Genomic DNA, 14,289 nt, shown 5'->3' on the forward strand with positions numbered 1-14,289 from the left:
AGGAACAATATTGCCAATAGTGTGACCAGGCAATAGAAAGGGTACCTGTGAGAGAAAAGGTAATATCCCACTACAGCATGGCTAAAACAATGCAGGGCAGTTGTGTGTCATGGTGACATTTCCAAAATGACCCTTAAACATGGACCATCTTCCATGGAACCCACCTGGTCATGAACAGACACAGTAGGCTCAAGATTAGAAGCAAACCTCAAAGGCATAGAGCTTGCCTGACATGCATGAGGTCATAAGTTGGAAGTCCAGCTCCACGGAAGTAAGAGGTCCTGACTTCAAGATGTCTCTCCATTCATGTGTAACCTAAAGAAACACAAACAAAGGAAAACAAAGGCCCGGGAAAAGACACACAAGGAAGCCTCTAAAAAAGAAAAGGAAGCAGGAAGAATCCTTGCATTTCCCTTTTCTCCTATCCTCCTTCCTTGAACAACACAGCCCTAAAGCCATAAGCGGGCAGAGAAAAGGGACCTCCACACTGGTGTTAGGAAGGCTATGGCAGGTCAGCAAAGTTGGCAGGGCCGAGTCAGTGAAGAGCCACAGAGAAGGACTTACCCGGGCACCGGAGCTAAAGTAGGTGAGGTGAAGGACCTTGCATTGGGATATAAGGCGTCCTGACTGAGACGAGCCAGTCTTGAATAAGGACTCAAGCATGGTGGCTGCCTGGGAGATTCACCTATGATCTGCCTCTCCTGACCTGGACTCTCGTGAAAGGATCCAGTAGAAGCAGACACAGAGTAGAGAGAGAAAAATGCCTAAGTGGGGGAGGGTGGCAAGGGCAATGGGATGGATTACCAGTGAGTAAATATCAGGGGGTGGGAAACAGATTCATTCCTCCCTGGAAGAAAGAAATACAATACAGAAAGGTAGGAAAACTAAAGTGTACCTACCCTGCAGGGTTGACTGGAAATAGTTAGAGGAGAGAACTTGTGCTTTTAAAAAAGAGATAGAAAAAAAAGGAGGGGAAAAAGAAAAGAAGACTGATGATTGAGAGATGATAGATAGATAGATAGATAGATAGATAGATAGATAGATAGATAGATAGATAGATGATAGATAGGCAGATAGATAGATAGATAGATAGATAGGCAGATAGATAGATAGGCAGATAGATAGATAGAAGATAGATAGATAGATAGGCAGATAGATAGGCAGATAGATAGATAGATAGAAGATAGATAGATAGATAGATAGATAGATGATAGATAGAAGATAGATGATAGATAGATAGATAGATAGATAGATAGATAGATAGATAGATAGATAGATAGATAGATAGATAGATGATAGATAGAAGATAGATGATAGATAGAAGATAGATGATAGATAGATAGATAGATAGATAGATAGATAGAAGATAGATAGATAGATAGATAGATAGATAGATAGATAGATAGATAGATAGATAGATAGATAGTTGGTAAGTAGATATAGAAGACAGTGAGATAGATGGAAGCATAGGAGAGAGAGAGAGAGAGAGAGAGAGAGAGAGAGAGAGAGAGAGAGAGAGAGAGAGAGAGAGAGGAGAATATAGAGAAACGATGATAAATACAGAGGATAGATAAGCTGAACATACAGAACCTTCCTGAAGATAGCTCTCTTCACAGGCTGCTGCACTACTTCCTGTTCCTCATGTCTTTGAAATGAATCCATGTTGTGCTCTAAGCCTTTCATGAATTTTAGTTGCCAAGTAGTTTTAAATGCTTGGGGGGTGTTATTTTTGCTGTCACTTAGCCCTAAAGCTTGATACAAGCCACTTGTCTTGCTCACGTTTGGAAGGGGGATGGATGGTTTCTACCTTCTTCCTGCTTAGCTGAGTGGCTTTTGGAGATCCCATCTTCAAGGGCATGGCTGCAGTTGACTCCAGGCTCTGGCTTCTGAACTGGGGCTGACTTCCTTCAGTCCTTGGCTCGAGTGTTTCAGATTCACTTGTTAGTCTCGTTTCTTTATGGGTTTTTTTGGTTTTTGTTTTTTTAAACAGTCTCACAATATTGCCCCAGCCAGCCTGGAACTTGCTATGAGATCAGGCTGGCCTCACGGAGAGCCTCCTGTATCTGAACCCTGAATGCTGGGATTAAAGGCATATCCCAGCACACCTGGCCCCACTTCTTAGTCTAAGGAGGCATTTGTGTGATTTTCCTTTATCTCTCTAGGATGGATTAGCTCTTCTGAGAAACAAAAGTTCTGGGAAGAGATAGCTGTAAATTTTAAAAAAAAAAGTCCCCTGTCTTTCAATCTGGATTTGACTATTATTTTAAGAGCAACAGTGTTCCTTTAGAGCCATTGCTGATTTTATTGTATTTGCTTTTTATTTTTTGTTTTGGGAAAGAGGGTCTTCTACAGTCTATAGTCCAAGCTGGCCTCAAGTTTGCCGTTGGGCAGCTGAGGTTGACCTTGATCCAATGTTTTTCCTGTTCTCCCCCTCCCCCACCTGACACACACACACACAAACACATACACAAGCACGCACGCACGCACACATACACACTGGGATAACAGCTACGTGCCACCACACCTAACTACATGCAGTGTTCAGAAACCAAACCAAAGCATCATGTGTGGGAGACAAATACCGTGCCAGCTGAGCTCCATCTTGACCCTACTTGTAAATTAACAGTGTCCTGAAGAACTTTTACAAAGTTAGGTGCAGGAAGATGTGAACTGCCACACGGAACTCCGGAGGTTTCCACGTAGAGGACACAGAGATCCCATGGCAGGGAGCAGCTGAGGGAAGCTACAGAAGCTGTGACTTCTTCCTTACGGGTGTCAACGGATCAGACTCTGACCATGAACAGAAAGCACGCCAATCTCTGAAGCTACTCCCGTGGTGTTTCTGGCTGTGGTGGGCGCCTGACTTTGGTGGGAACCATCTTTGATACATGCAGCCCTGACACTCACCTGTTGCTAAAACCAGGCACCGACTGAGCAGTCAAACCTTTATCAGAATTTTCAGTGCTGGTGTTAAGTGGCTTCAGGGATTGTTCCTTCAGAACCATGATTTTGCTTAGAATATGAGAAGAAATGACTCCAGGAATCCATCCCTATCTCTAAAGTTCTGCATAAGTTTGGCTAGCCAATGGTGCCAACTATTTGAGAGGATGCAGCTTTGTCTAATCCATCGCTTGGCCTTGTATCTCTATGGAGAAAAAGTCCACTTCAAGGTGCCATGTTAGACATTTTCATGCATGTTAGGCAAGGCACAGGGGTCGGCCTGTTAGTCCTAAGGCTCCATGCTACTCCAGGATGGACTGTAGCTTCACCGTGACTTTGCTCAGTGGGTAAATGCATCATCATGCCTCAGTACTTCATTGGCATTTATGACTTTGATAATTTTGAAAAATGCTAGTCTGGCTATTTCGTGTATATTTTCCTTGACTTGGGTGTCTCTGGTGTGCTCTCGTGATTGGTATACACATTACATCTTGGAGGAGTAACAGGACAGCGTGCTCAACCTTCTTCTCAGATGGTCCATGCTTCATCTGTTCCTTCACAAGGGTGTTCACCCCTGGCCTTTGATTAATGTGTACTGGCTGTCTCATGCTACTATAACAAGATGCCAGGAATGAGTTTCTCATAGTTTTGAAGAAGTCTAAGGTAGAAGTTTGAACATGGATGGTTGCCTTTTTATTCACATGGCTTTTCTCTGGTCTGTGTGTTCTGTGCATCATCTCCTTTCTCATTGGTCAACAAGTCACACTGGGTGAGACTCTTCCAATAGGACCACATTTTACCCAGTGACTCCTTTAAAGTCGCTGTCTCCATAGTAGCATTCCATTTACTAGCATAGAGGACAGCATTATTATTCTCTTATGCTCTGTAAAAGACACACTTCATTTGTGTTCAAACACAGCAACATGAAATGGATTCTGTAATTCAAGCCTTACCGAATACTAAAAGTAAAAAGAAATAGGAACGTCTCTTTCTGAGAAAAAAAAAAAAAGGAAAATCAAACAAAGGGTCACTTTAGCAAAGCTGAATGAGATCATTCTCCTTCACCACCGCCCTGATCTGGTTTTAGGAAGAGTCAAACCCAAAGCAACAACAGACCCAGAAGGAGGAGGAGAAAGAAGGGAAGACGCTGGCCACCAGGGACACCCGTGCGCAGTGTCCTTTGGATCTAACCAGCTAGAGGAGCACTGACAGCTGTAGTGATGAGCAGCTGGCTGTGTTACTGCCACCCAGCTCCCGGCTGCCTGGCTAGTTTATGCCCCGAAATAACAACATACAAATTGTATTCTTTTAAACACTGCTTGGCCCATTAACTCTAGCCTCTTACAGGCTAAATTCTCATATCTTGCTTTAACCCATATTTAGTAATCTGTGTAGCACCACCAGGTGGTGGCTTACCAGGAATGATTCAGCATGTCTGACCTGGCGGCTGGCTCCATGGCAACTATCCAGAGAGGAGAGGCATGGCGACTGCTTGAGGCATCTGCCTCACTCCCAGCATCTTGTTCTGTCTACTCCACCCACCTATGTTCTGACCTATCAGGCCAAGCAGTTTCTTTATTAATTAACCAATGAAATCATCAGATAGAAAGAAGACACACCTACATCAGACAGCTCATGCCAGGCCTGCCAATCTAGCCAATCACATTACCTAAGATTGCCTGAGTCTGGCTGCTTTAGGTGGGGTTTGTAGTGGGTATTCACCCACCCACGACCTTGGGCTGACCTTCCTCTGACCTTTACTATCCCTTTAAATGGGCTCCCTACTATTCCTTTAAATGGGCTCTCAAGGATTCAAGGACCAGATTCCAAATAGCCAAGCTGCACACCAAAGTGAGAAAGAGAGTGGTGGCTGATGTCCTGGGCTGTCTTAGTCAGGGTCACTCCTGCTGTGATGAAACACCATGACCAAGAGCAACTTGGGGAGGGAAGTGTTTATTTCACTCACAGTTCCATCATCCAAAGCAGCGCAGGTACAGACCTGGAGGCAGGAGCTGATGCAGAGGCCATGGAGGGGTGCTACTATATAAGAGAACAAGATCACAGCCCAGAGGCGGCACCGCACACAATGATCTGGGCTCTTCCTCATTGATCACTAATTAAGAAAACGCCCTGCAGGCTTGCCTACAGCCCGACCTTATGGAGACTTTTTCTCAGCTTAGGCTCTCTCTTCGGATGACTCTAGCTTGTGCCCGGTTGATATAAAACTAGCCAGTGTATGTCCAATAAAATCTGTTGCTGAAACAAAAAACTGACACTTGCTACAGGAAAAGAGGGAGACGCGGAGGAAGAAGAATGCAACACCCACTTAAAAATATAAAATTTATTCATATTCAGTAAGACAGTTCACTTTCTGTACAGGGTTTCTCTGGAGGTTCCTAACAGCCTCGAGAGCTCGCCGCGGAAATATATTGCTATCATCAAGTATTGCTCATGCTATTGGACTCGGAGAAAGCTTGTTTCCCCTTTAAAAACGTTAAGGCTCAGTTTCCAAAAGGTAATTATACCACTTAGTTTTCTGCTTAAAAGGCCGGGGAAAGTTTGGGACTAAATCACTACAGTGAGGGTGGTGGGGGCACAGGAAGCAAGCTCCTCGTTCACTCACTTCCTACTGAAGATAGTGTGATTATTAAAGGCTCCTTCCCTTCTAAAAACAAAAAGAAGAAAATCCTAAGACAAAGGAGATCTTTAGCATACAAACAAGAAAAGCTAACTGGGCTTTTCCCACTGCTGCTGGACTCAAACGCCACTCCTACACGTTTCTTAAATAAATATAACCAATCAACATCTCTCTTGCAACACACGGGGAAGAAAAATCTCCATTCAATTCCTTTCAGATCAGGTGACCACAGATTTGCCCTTTTCCCTAAAAATAATCCTCCATTTTTCTTCCATTCTTAGGGCAGAATGCAACCATAATTGTGCCCGTAGCGAATGAGCTGTGGTGAGATTTCACATATGATACTGACATCAACAGCTAGGTGAAGTGGCACATGCCTGGAGTCCTAGCACTTGGGAAGTAAAGCCAGGAGCAGTCAGTAGTTCCCGGCCAGTCTTGACTGTGTAGTGAGTTTGAAGCCAGTCTGGGCTATATAAATAACACCCTGTCTCAAAATAATAAAAGAGATTGAAGGGAGAAGGAAATCGAATTACAGAGTTTGGGGTTGTTTGTGAGAATTACCTTATTAACAAGTTCCAAGCACACTTTAGAAGCACTTTTTTGCACACAAAGATTTCATTCAATCATCAATGACATGTCATTTTACAAAAGGCAGGCTCTGTTTCCACTGGAGAAGCAGCCTTACAACTCATTGAGTTCACAGTCTACCCAAGATGTCAGAAAAGGGCACCTGTAGGTTCTGCCTCCGGCGTGAAGAGGTAGAGACAGTCATCCGGTAGAAAAGACTAGCAATAAACAAGCAAAGAGCAGCACAACAAAACAAGGCTATAAAACGTCTCTCCGGAAGGCCAGCTCTGGGAAGCCACGCTTATCCACACTGCTTCAGGCCAGGTCCAGGCTGGGCGAGCCATTGCCCACGATCATCTTGCTGTAGTTCTTCTGCTGCTCTTCCTTAAAGGTGTCCTTCACCTTTGCTCTCTTCAGTCCTCCATCCCTGCGGACAGAGAGGCACACATAGGAGGATGCTCTGCCAGTGAAGACACACGCCTCCTGGAGCCAGGACCCTCAGCAGAAACCAGAGGAGCAGATAGACTCCTCCTAGAGCCAGGATGCTTAATAGAAAACGGAGGAGCAGATAGATGCCTCCTGGAGCCAGGATGCTTAATAGAAACCAGAGGAGCAGATAGATGCCTCCTGGAGCCAGGATGCTTAATAGAAACCGGAGGAGCAGATAGATGCCTCCTGGAGCCAGGACGCTTAACAGAAACAGGAAGGGCTGATTCTGGTCTCTGCTCTACAAATGACCAAGCGTGTGCTCCTTCGAGCAAAGAACACGCTCTCTGTGCTTGGTAAAAGTGAAGAGTAATACCACCTGCGTGCTATTTCTGCCCTGAAGAGGCAGCCGTTTTCTGAGTCTGGGAATTGAACTCAGAACTTTGTACATCCCTTGCTTCCGACCTGTTTTGTTTCAGAAGTTAGAGCTGTTGCATTCAATATTTAAACAGAAACAAGGATTACTACAGCCAAGATGTTTCTTTAGATTCTTCCCTTGGAAAACCAAACGTTGGTTTTGCACTGACTGTGGTTTGCAAAGAAAGCCCGTGAGAAGCTGTAAACACACACACAGGAAACAATGAGACTGCTGTCCACGCAAGAGTTATAAACACAGGCAAATTTCTTAAAAATAAACTATCTAATAGTCATTCAAATCTAACCCTATGTTTAACCACTTTATTTTTATTAAAAACATATTTACACTTTTATACTCCAAAACAGATTCAAGATAAAACAAACAAAATCGTAAACTGCATTTGGCCTGAAGTTAGTACAGTAGAAACAGCTTTCCTCCACTCGGAGCCTTGAATCTTTGAACCTTCTCCAGGGCTGTGGACCACAGATCTTTCTGGGTTATAAGGGCTCTCTCTGAGTGTCTTACTTCTTTGAACAAAAGGAACAGCAAACTAGAGAGCTGGAAGTAGACCAGGCTATGGGGATTGCTCCTCTCCCACCCCCATTATAATATGCTAGATTTTCGCTCCTGTGGGGAGGGAACGGCTGGACTTTAGCCCAGTCAGGCAAGTTCCGACAGTACCGAACGATCATGGTTCACACAGTGAACTTGATTCCATGAGGACGGAAACTGACCTTCATACAGACACATCCCTGAAGCCAGTGCAATGTTCAGGCTCAGAGTCAAGCCTAAATCACAGCCTTCAACTTGAAAACGGACCTCAGGGCACAGATTTTTACAGGGTACGGGGTTGTGATCAGGTACTAAGAACTGTACACATAAGCCTCTCTTCTCCAGATGAGCCACCTCTCATTATTCGTAGCGTTCACATAGATTTTGAGTAGCAGGGAGGAGAGAGAAGAAAAGTCTTTTTCTTTTTCTAGGGCCTGAATCAAACTGGACAATAATCCAAGCGCTGCTGCTGTTAATAATGCCTGTTCCTAAGCCTCCTGGCATCACCTTTGGATGGTCTTCTTTAGCCACCCAGTGAACCGCCCCAGCTATGATACATCACCTCTAGGGCCTTCAAAGTTCTAACAAACTCCCTACTACAGTAACAGTGGATCTTAGTTCTTTTAGGAAGGTACAGCCATATAATAGCCAGTTTTAGACACAGCAAAAGGTCAGGTGTGGTGGTACAAGTCTTTAGTCCCAGTACTCGGGAGGCCAAAGCAGGTGGATCTGCGTTTGAGACCAGCCTGGTCTACTGAGTGAGTCCTGGTACTGCCAGGGCTACATGGAGAAACCCCTATCTCAAAAATCAAAAGTAATAAATTAAAATTAAAAGTACTCACTCCCACCCCCACCAAATCACACAGCAGTTCTCAATCACCTGCCAAGAAATCAGTCTAGACTTATACTCAGCAGGTGAATGAAAACTATATCCAGAAAGGCAGGAAGGTTCTTTCCTTTTGGAAAAACAGGCCAGGTAGTTGAGAGTAATCTTATTTATAAAACAACATACAATCCAGTAAAAGGAAATGGAAAAGCTCAAAGGATTTGTTTTGGTGTGTTTTGCTTTTCTGAGATAAGGGCTTACTCTGTAGCCCAGGCTGGCCTGAAATACACTATTGAGTCCAGGTAGGCCTGTAACTCATGGGAATCCTCCTGCCTCTGTCCCTCAATACTAGGGTTAGAGGTGAAGGTCATTGTTGACAGAGATCCTAAGTGAACCTGACAGTGAGTCTACCTGCTCTCTCTCTCTCTCTCTCTCTCTCTCTCTCTCTCTCTCTCTCTCTCTCTCTCTCTCTCTCTCTCTGTGTGTGTGTGTGTGTGTGTGTATGTATGTATGTGTGCATGTGTGTGTGTGTGTACGCGCGTGCATGCATGCTTGCTTGCTTCTCTCCCTGTGCCTGTAACCACAGACCCAGCCACAAGCTTTTCATAATAGATTCAGATAGGGCTAGCATGTCAGGTAAGAGGAAGCATTGGGAAAAGAGGTTTTAAGAAGAGGAAAAAGAGGAAGGTAGCTACATACATGAACTTGAAGAATCTAAGATACTTTTACCCTGAGGGTGGCCTATAGTTTTGTGATGTTAGTGTTTGCCAGTTTAACACTTCCAGATAAGATTGCGAGATGAAAAGATGCTCATCTTAGCCTGCGGCTTAGAGCAGATCAGCTGCTGTCAGTTAAGAATTCAGACTCCCAGCAGTCATATGGCGTCGACTTCCAACTCCCATCAATTTCCAAAATTGGCTAGTTAGCATAAAACTTCTAAAATGACTTTTTTGCTATAAAAATTAGCATCATAAAAAGCTTGCTGTTTGACAGAAATAGGCTGGGATGGCATAAATTAACTGATTTCAAGATAGGTGAATGGGCAAATATATTTTAATGATATTCCCTACTATTGGATAAAGGAATATAAAATGCTAGCCAGCCCATTTTTGAAAATATGGCCCCTAAGTAATCCCGATCCCCTATGCTGAGGCTATTCTTGTTGATATTAACACAGAAATTAAATCCTAGAGCATCACTACAATTGCCTCAGTTAAACTCACCATAAAAAGTGTTTTGAAACATCCAAAATGGTCATAGCGACTTTACTGAACTTAATGGACTTAAAATACAGACTATTTGGTGACAGCTCGCTCATACAGGGATTGACCTCCTCCTTCAAGGTGGGTAGAGTTAACCCTTGCTGCTCATCGCTTTACTCCGAAAATGTCTCTCCTCACAAATGTGTAAGTTAAAGCCAAACTCCCAGGGTGACAAGACTTGACAATGAGGACTTTAGATTTATTAGGGTTGGATAAGGTCAGAAGGGTGGGGCCCTTAAAGAAAGTTAGTGCTCTTATTACAAAGTGGCAAGTTAATTTATGCCACTTTGCTTGAACAAAGAAAACAGCCTTCTGAAACCCAAGGAAGAACCCGCACCAGAAACCGGCTGACCATCCTAAGCTCAAACCTCTAGCCTTCAGAACTTGGAGCAAACAAATTCCATGAAGACACCACTGTGTGGTATTATGTTATGGCAAGCCAAACTGACCAATGCACACACCTACATTAACCTTTCATCAGATGAAAAAAGAAAAGAAAAGAGAAAGAAAGAAAGAAAGAAAGAAAGGAAGGAAGGAAGGAAGGAAGAAAGAAAGAAAGAAAAAAAGAAAGAAAGAAAGAAAGAAGCTATAGTTATCTATCACCAAAACATCTCACTTCCTTCCTTCCTTCCCATTCTTCAGTTTTCTGATACAGCAACAGTGAGAATGAAACACAAACAGCCCTGCCCCCAAATCCAGGCTTCCTCTCCCTTCTTCTTCAGTAAAAGAACTCTCACTTTTACCTAAGAGCATGGTCATCCAGAGCAAAGACTACATTATCCAGTTTCCTTTGCAGCTCACTGCTACCCCGAGACTTGCAGCAGACAGATACAAGTTTGTTACTTGTGCAAATTTCCAGTGTGTGCATCTATGGAGATGGCGTGTCCTTTTCCAAGGGCCGCCCAGTCAGTCATTTGCTGTGCTCACTGGGTGAAGGTAGAACCACACTCTTGGGCCAGAAGATAGAGTGGGCATAGGAATAAAGGCGAAGCTCTTAGCCAGCCTGGACTCCCAGGCTAAAGTGGGAGAAGAAGCTTCTACCTATTTAAGTTTTTCTTAGGTACTTTTTGCTAAATCTATAGCTAACCAGTGTGATTTTGTTAAATGTATGCATTTTTACAAAAGAAGACAACAGCTTCTGAGAGGCTCTTACCAAGGCAGCTCTGTCAGTCCTCCTTGTATAGCGATGGCAGATTTAACCCTGTTCGCAAACTGAACCGCATCTTCTCCTTCCTGGTTAAATGAAAAGGTTATATCAATTGAGCATGATGTTTTTAAATGCCTGAAAATGTCTCATCATCATTTTTATCTGTTTTTATAATACTAAATACATTACTAAGAAACACCCATTTGCTAGGAATGAAGAAAAGCATGATGGGAGAATGAAGAAAAGCATGATGGGAGAATGAAGAAAAGCATGATGGGAGAAATGGAGCTACCCAAGGCTTTAGGAAAAGGTTTCCTTGCTTTTATCTGATTAAATATAAAGTATCAAAGACTGGACATGATCTAAGCAATACCTCTCTGGTCATGGGAGGCATGTACCACACATCGCAGACGATGGCCCAGCTGGTCATTATTCGAAGCAAGTAGCTCACCATGTTGTATTTGCTACTGTTCCAGAACGCGTCACCAAACTGGGGGTTGTACTGAAAGAAAACAATCATCCCAGCCATGAATTCCATGCTGGCTTCTCTCATCCAAATCAGTTTTCAGATGGTAAGATAAATGAGCCTGTCAGACTCCAAGAGAACTGACTTCTCTTGATAGAATTTTTAGCAAGAACTAAGTCAATCCCACTAATGCCTTCAATTAGTGCCAACTGCTTTGCTAAGCAGAGCCCAGAGTGCTACACTAAGAAAGCTATTTACATGACTTCTAAATGTGTGTGATTCCACACTTAATTAGAAAGTCAGCAAAATCATATTTGCCCACCAATAATATTTGTATTAGTATTAACACAACCTTTGTTACATAGTCATCCTGTCTGCCCATCTGGCCAACTATCTGTCTTTCTGTATCCATGCATCTTCCTATCTCCACCTCTAAGTATCTACCTACTACCTGAGCATCTATAGATTGTCTACCAGTTATCTATGCATGTGCCTATCACCTATCAATTGTTGATTATCTATCTAGAGATATACAAGTGTTCTTTATTCTTACATGTTTTAAATTTGTAATGATACCAAATAAAGCTTTTGTAACAATATCAAATAAAGCTAACGATCAAAGGCTCCCCATTTGAAACTCTGAGTTCTACCTTCATTGCCACTGGATAGATGGTCCCTCCGATTTCAAAGCTTCCTTTCTTAAACATCATGACGGAAGTATTGTTGATGCAGGTACCTGGCAGAGGAGGTGAGGAAGTGAGTCACTGGCGTGGGATGTCCTTTTATTTTATATTTTATTGTTGCTTTGACTGGTTAATGAATAAAGCTGTTTTGGCCAATGGCTTTGCAGAGTAAAGCCAGGTGGGAAATCCAAACAGAGATATAGAGAGTAGGCAATGTCACCATGAAGACATCATGTAACTGCTCAAGGAGACAGCTATCCGGAATATTACTAGTAAACCATGAACCTCGTGGTGATACATAGATTAATAGAAATGGGTTAATTTCAGATATAAGAGCTAGCTGGAAACATGCTTGAGCTGTTGGCCAAACAGCACTGTGATTAATATAGTTTCTGTGTGATTATTCGGGTCTGGGCAGCCGGGAAATGAATAGGCAGTCTCCGCCTACAAGTCACTTTATAAAAACAAATTTTTAAAAGGAATTGCTCTAGAGATTATTACATTTTCACATGGGTGCATGTATCTGGAGGTCAAAACTGCAGATACTTTAGTGCTACTTTGAAAGTCAATGCTTGCTTCAAAAACAATTCAAAAGTTTTGAGTAATTTTAACAGCAAACTTTCACTTTGCCACTAAACACTTAGCAACAACCCCATCACAATGATTGACAATTTCATTGCATTTCAAGTATACCACCCACAAAGTCATAGACCATGCTGTTTAATACCATTGTGGAAAAATTACTTTACAAATCAAATAAGCATCGGCAGTGGTGCACACCTTTAATCCCAGCACTCAGGAGGCAGAGGCAGGCGGATCTCTGTGAGTTCAAGGCCAACCTAGTTTACAATTCGAGTTCCAGGACAGCCAGGACTGTTACACAGAGAAACCCTGTCTTGAAGAGGAAAAAAAAATCACTAGGTTCTGTGACCCATCATAAAGCAGGAAAAGAAAAGGCTCCCGTCCCTTCCTTGAAGAGTGCCAAAGAGTCCTTCAGATGGCTTACTGCCGTCAGCTGTAGACTGGTGGGCAGTCTCTGCTCTTACCTTCAGGGAAGATTAATATGGGGAGCTTTTTCTTATCAGCGATGTGTTCTTTTAATCTGTAAAAAATAAATAAATAAAGGATCTAGGAGTCAGTTTTGAGAGATGAACAGATGAGAGTGCTTGTTTTTCCTATCCTGCTAGCAGGAAAAAAGTCGTAAGAAAAGAAATAACTGACAAAAGAAAAAGAGATGAGCCGGGCGGTGGTGGCGCACGCCTTTAATCCCAGCACTCGGGAGGCAGAGGCAGGCGGATCTCTGTGAGTTCGAGACCAGCCTGGTCTACAAGAGCTAGTTCCAGGACAGGCTCTAAAAAAGCTGCAGAGAAACCCTGTCTTGAAAAACCAAAAAAAAAAAAAAAAAAAGAAAAAGAGATGAGGGGCAAGGGGACAAGGAAATCCAAACTCTCTCATTTTCTCTGAAGTGAGTGGGTTTTGCTAACTTCAGCCTAGAGTGTTTGGGACAGAGTCTCATTAGCTTCAGCTGGCCTTAAACTCACTACGTAACCGAGAATGAGCTTGAACTCCTGACCTCCTGTTTCCACTCTCCAAGCCCTGGGACTACAGGTAATGCACTGTCAAGTCCAGCTCTCCCATCTGCTCCTAAAAGGGACCTAGACAGCCACGTGCCATTAGTGTTCTGCCTTTCTCCATGTGTTGGTAAGTCGGTGTGTGGAAAAAAATGGGAAGTCCGATCACGCTTGATCTGGCTGCATTATGGCCGTTAAGTAAGTAACCCCTCAGATGAGTCAGGTTGAGCTTTCCTATGAAGTCAAACACCGTAAACCAGGTATGGGAATCCCAGTATTCAGGAGGGTGAGACAGGAGGCTGGCACAAGTAAGTCTAGCCTGGGCTCCACAGGGAGGAAAAGGTTCCCACTAGGAACACAGGCCACCCCTGCATGTCTAAAAGCAGTAAGCACAGCCTCTTCAGGGAAAGCTTTTCCTTAGCTTTCTTCCTGCTGGGCTCATCTCTCTTTCCGTAAAGATCTGCTGAGCTGGATGTACTCTCTACAGCCATGTGTTCATGGTTCAGCAGCCACTTTGGCACTACTGAGGGATGATGGAGCTTTTAGGAGATGGGGTTAGAAGAAAGACATTAGTCACTGGGTACGTGCCCTCGGAGTGAAGACTGAGACCCTGGTCCCTCCACTCTCTCATTTCCCTGTCCCCATGAAGTGAACAGATTTCCTCTGCCAAATTTCAGTTTATTGTGTAGTCACAGACCCAAGCACCAGAGCCAAGGGACCACACACTGACAACCCCGAAACCAGGAGCCAAAATAAACCCTTTCCCCTATTGTGTGGATTCTTGTGTATTTTG

General features: G+C 43.5%; 1 protein-coding gene across 2 annotated transcripts in view; it reads right to left on the reverse strand.

The window, feature by feature from the left end:
- Nucleotides 1–5,266: 5,266 nt before the first annotated feature.
- Gpat3 (glycerol-3-phosphate acyltransferase 3) overlaps nucleotides 5,267–14,289 on the reverse strand; it is a 55,564-nt gene continuing 46,541 nt past the window's right edge. For both annotated transcript variants that reach the window (XM_038330196.1, XM_038330187.1), the window contains 5 exons: nucleotides 12,972–13,027; nucleotides 11,893–11,978; nucleotides 11,150–11,278; nucleotides 10,783–10,862; nucleotides 5,267–6,572 (listed from right to left, as the gene is read on the reverse strand). In XM_038330196.1, coding sequence (XP_038186124.1) covers nucleotides 6,461–6,572; nucleotides 10,783–10,862; nucleotides 11,150–11,278; nucleotides 11,893–11,978; nucleotides 12,972–13,027 — 463 coding nt within the window. In that variant the 3' untranslated portion in view covers nucleotides 5,267–6,460. The remainder of the gene's footprint in view (nucleotides 6,573–10,782; nucleotides 10,863–11,149; nucleotides 11,279–11,892; nucleotides 11,979–12,971; nucleotides 13,028–14,289) is intronic.

Source organism: Arvicola amphibius, chromosome 1 (genome assembly GCF_903992535.2).
Source record: "Arvicola amphibius chromosome 1, mArvAmp1.2, whole genome shotgun sequence".
Classification (NCBI taxonomy): Eukaryota; Metazoa; Chordata; class Mammalia; order Rodentia; family Cricetidae; genus Arvicola; species Arvicola amphibius.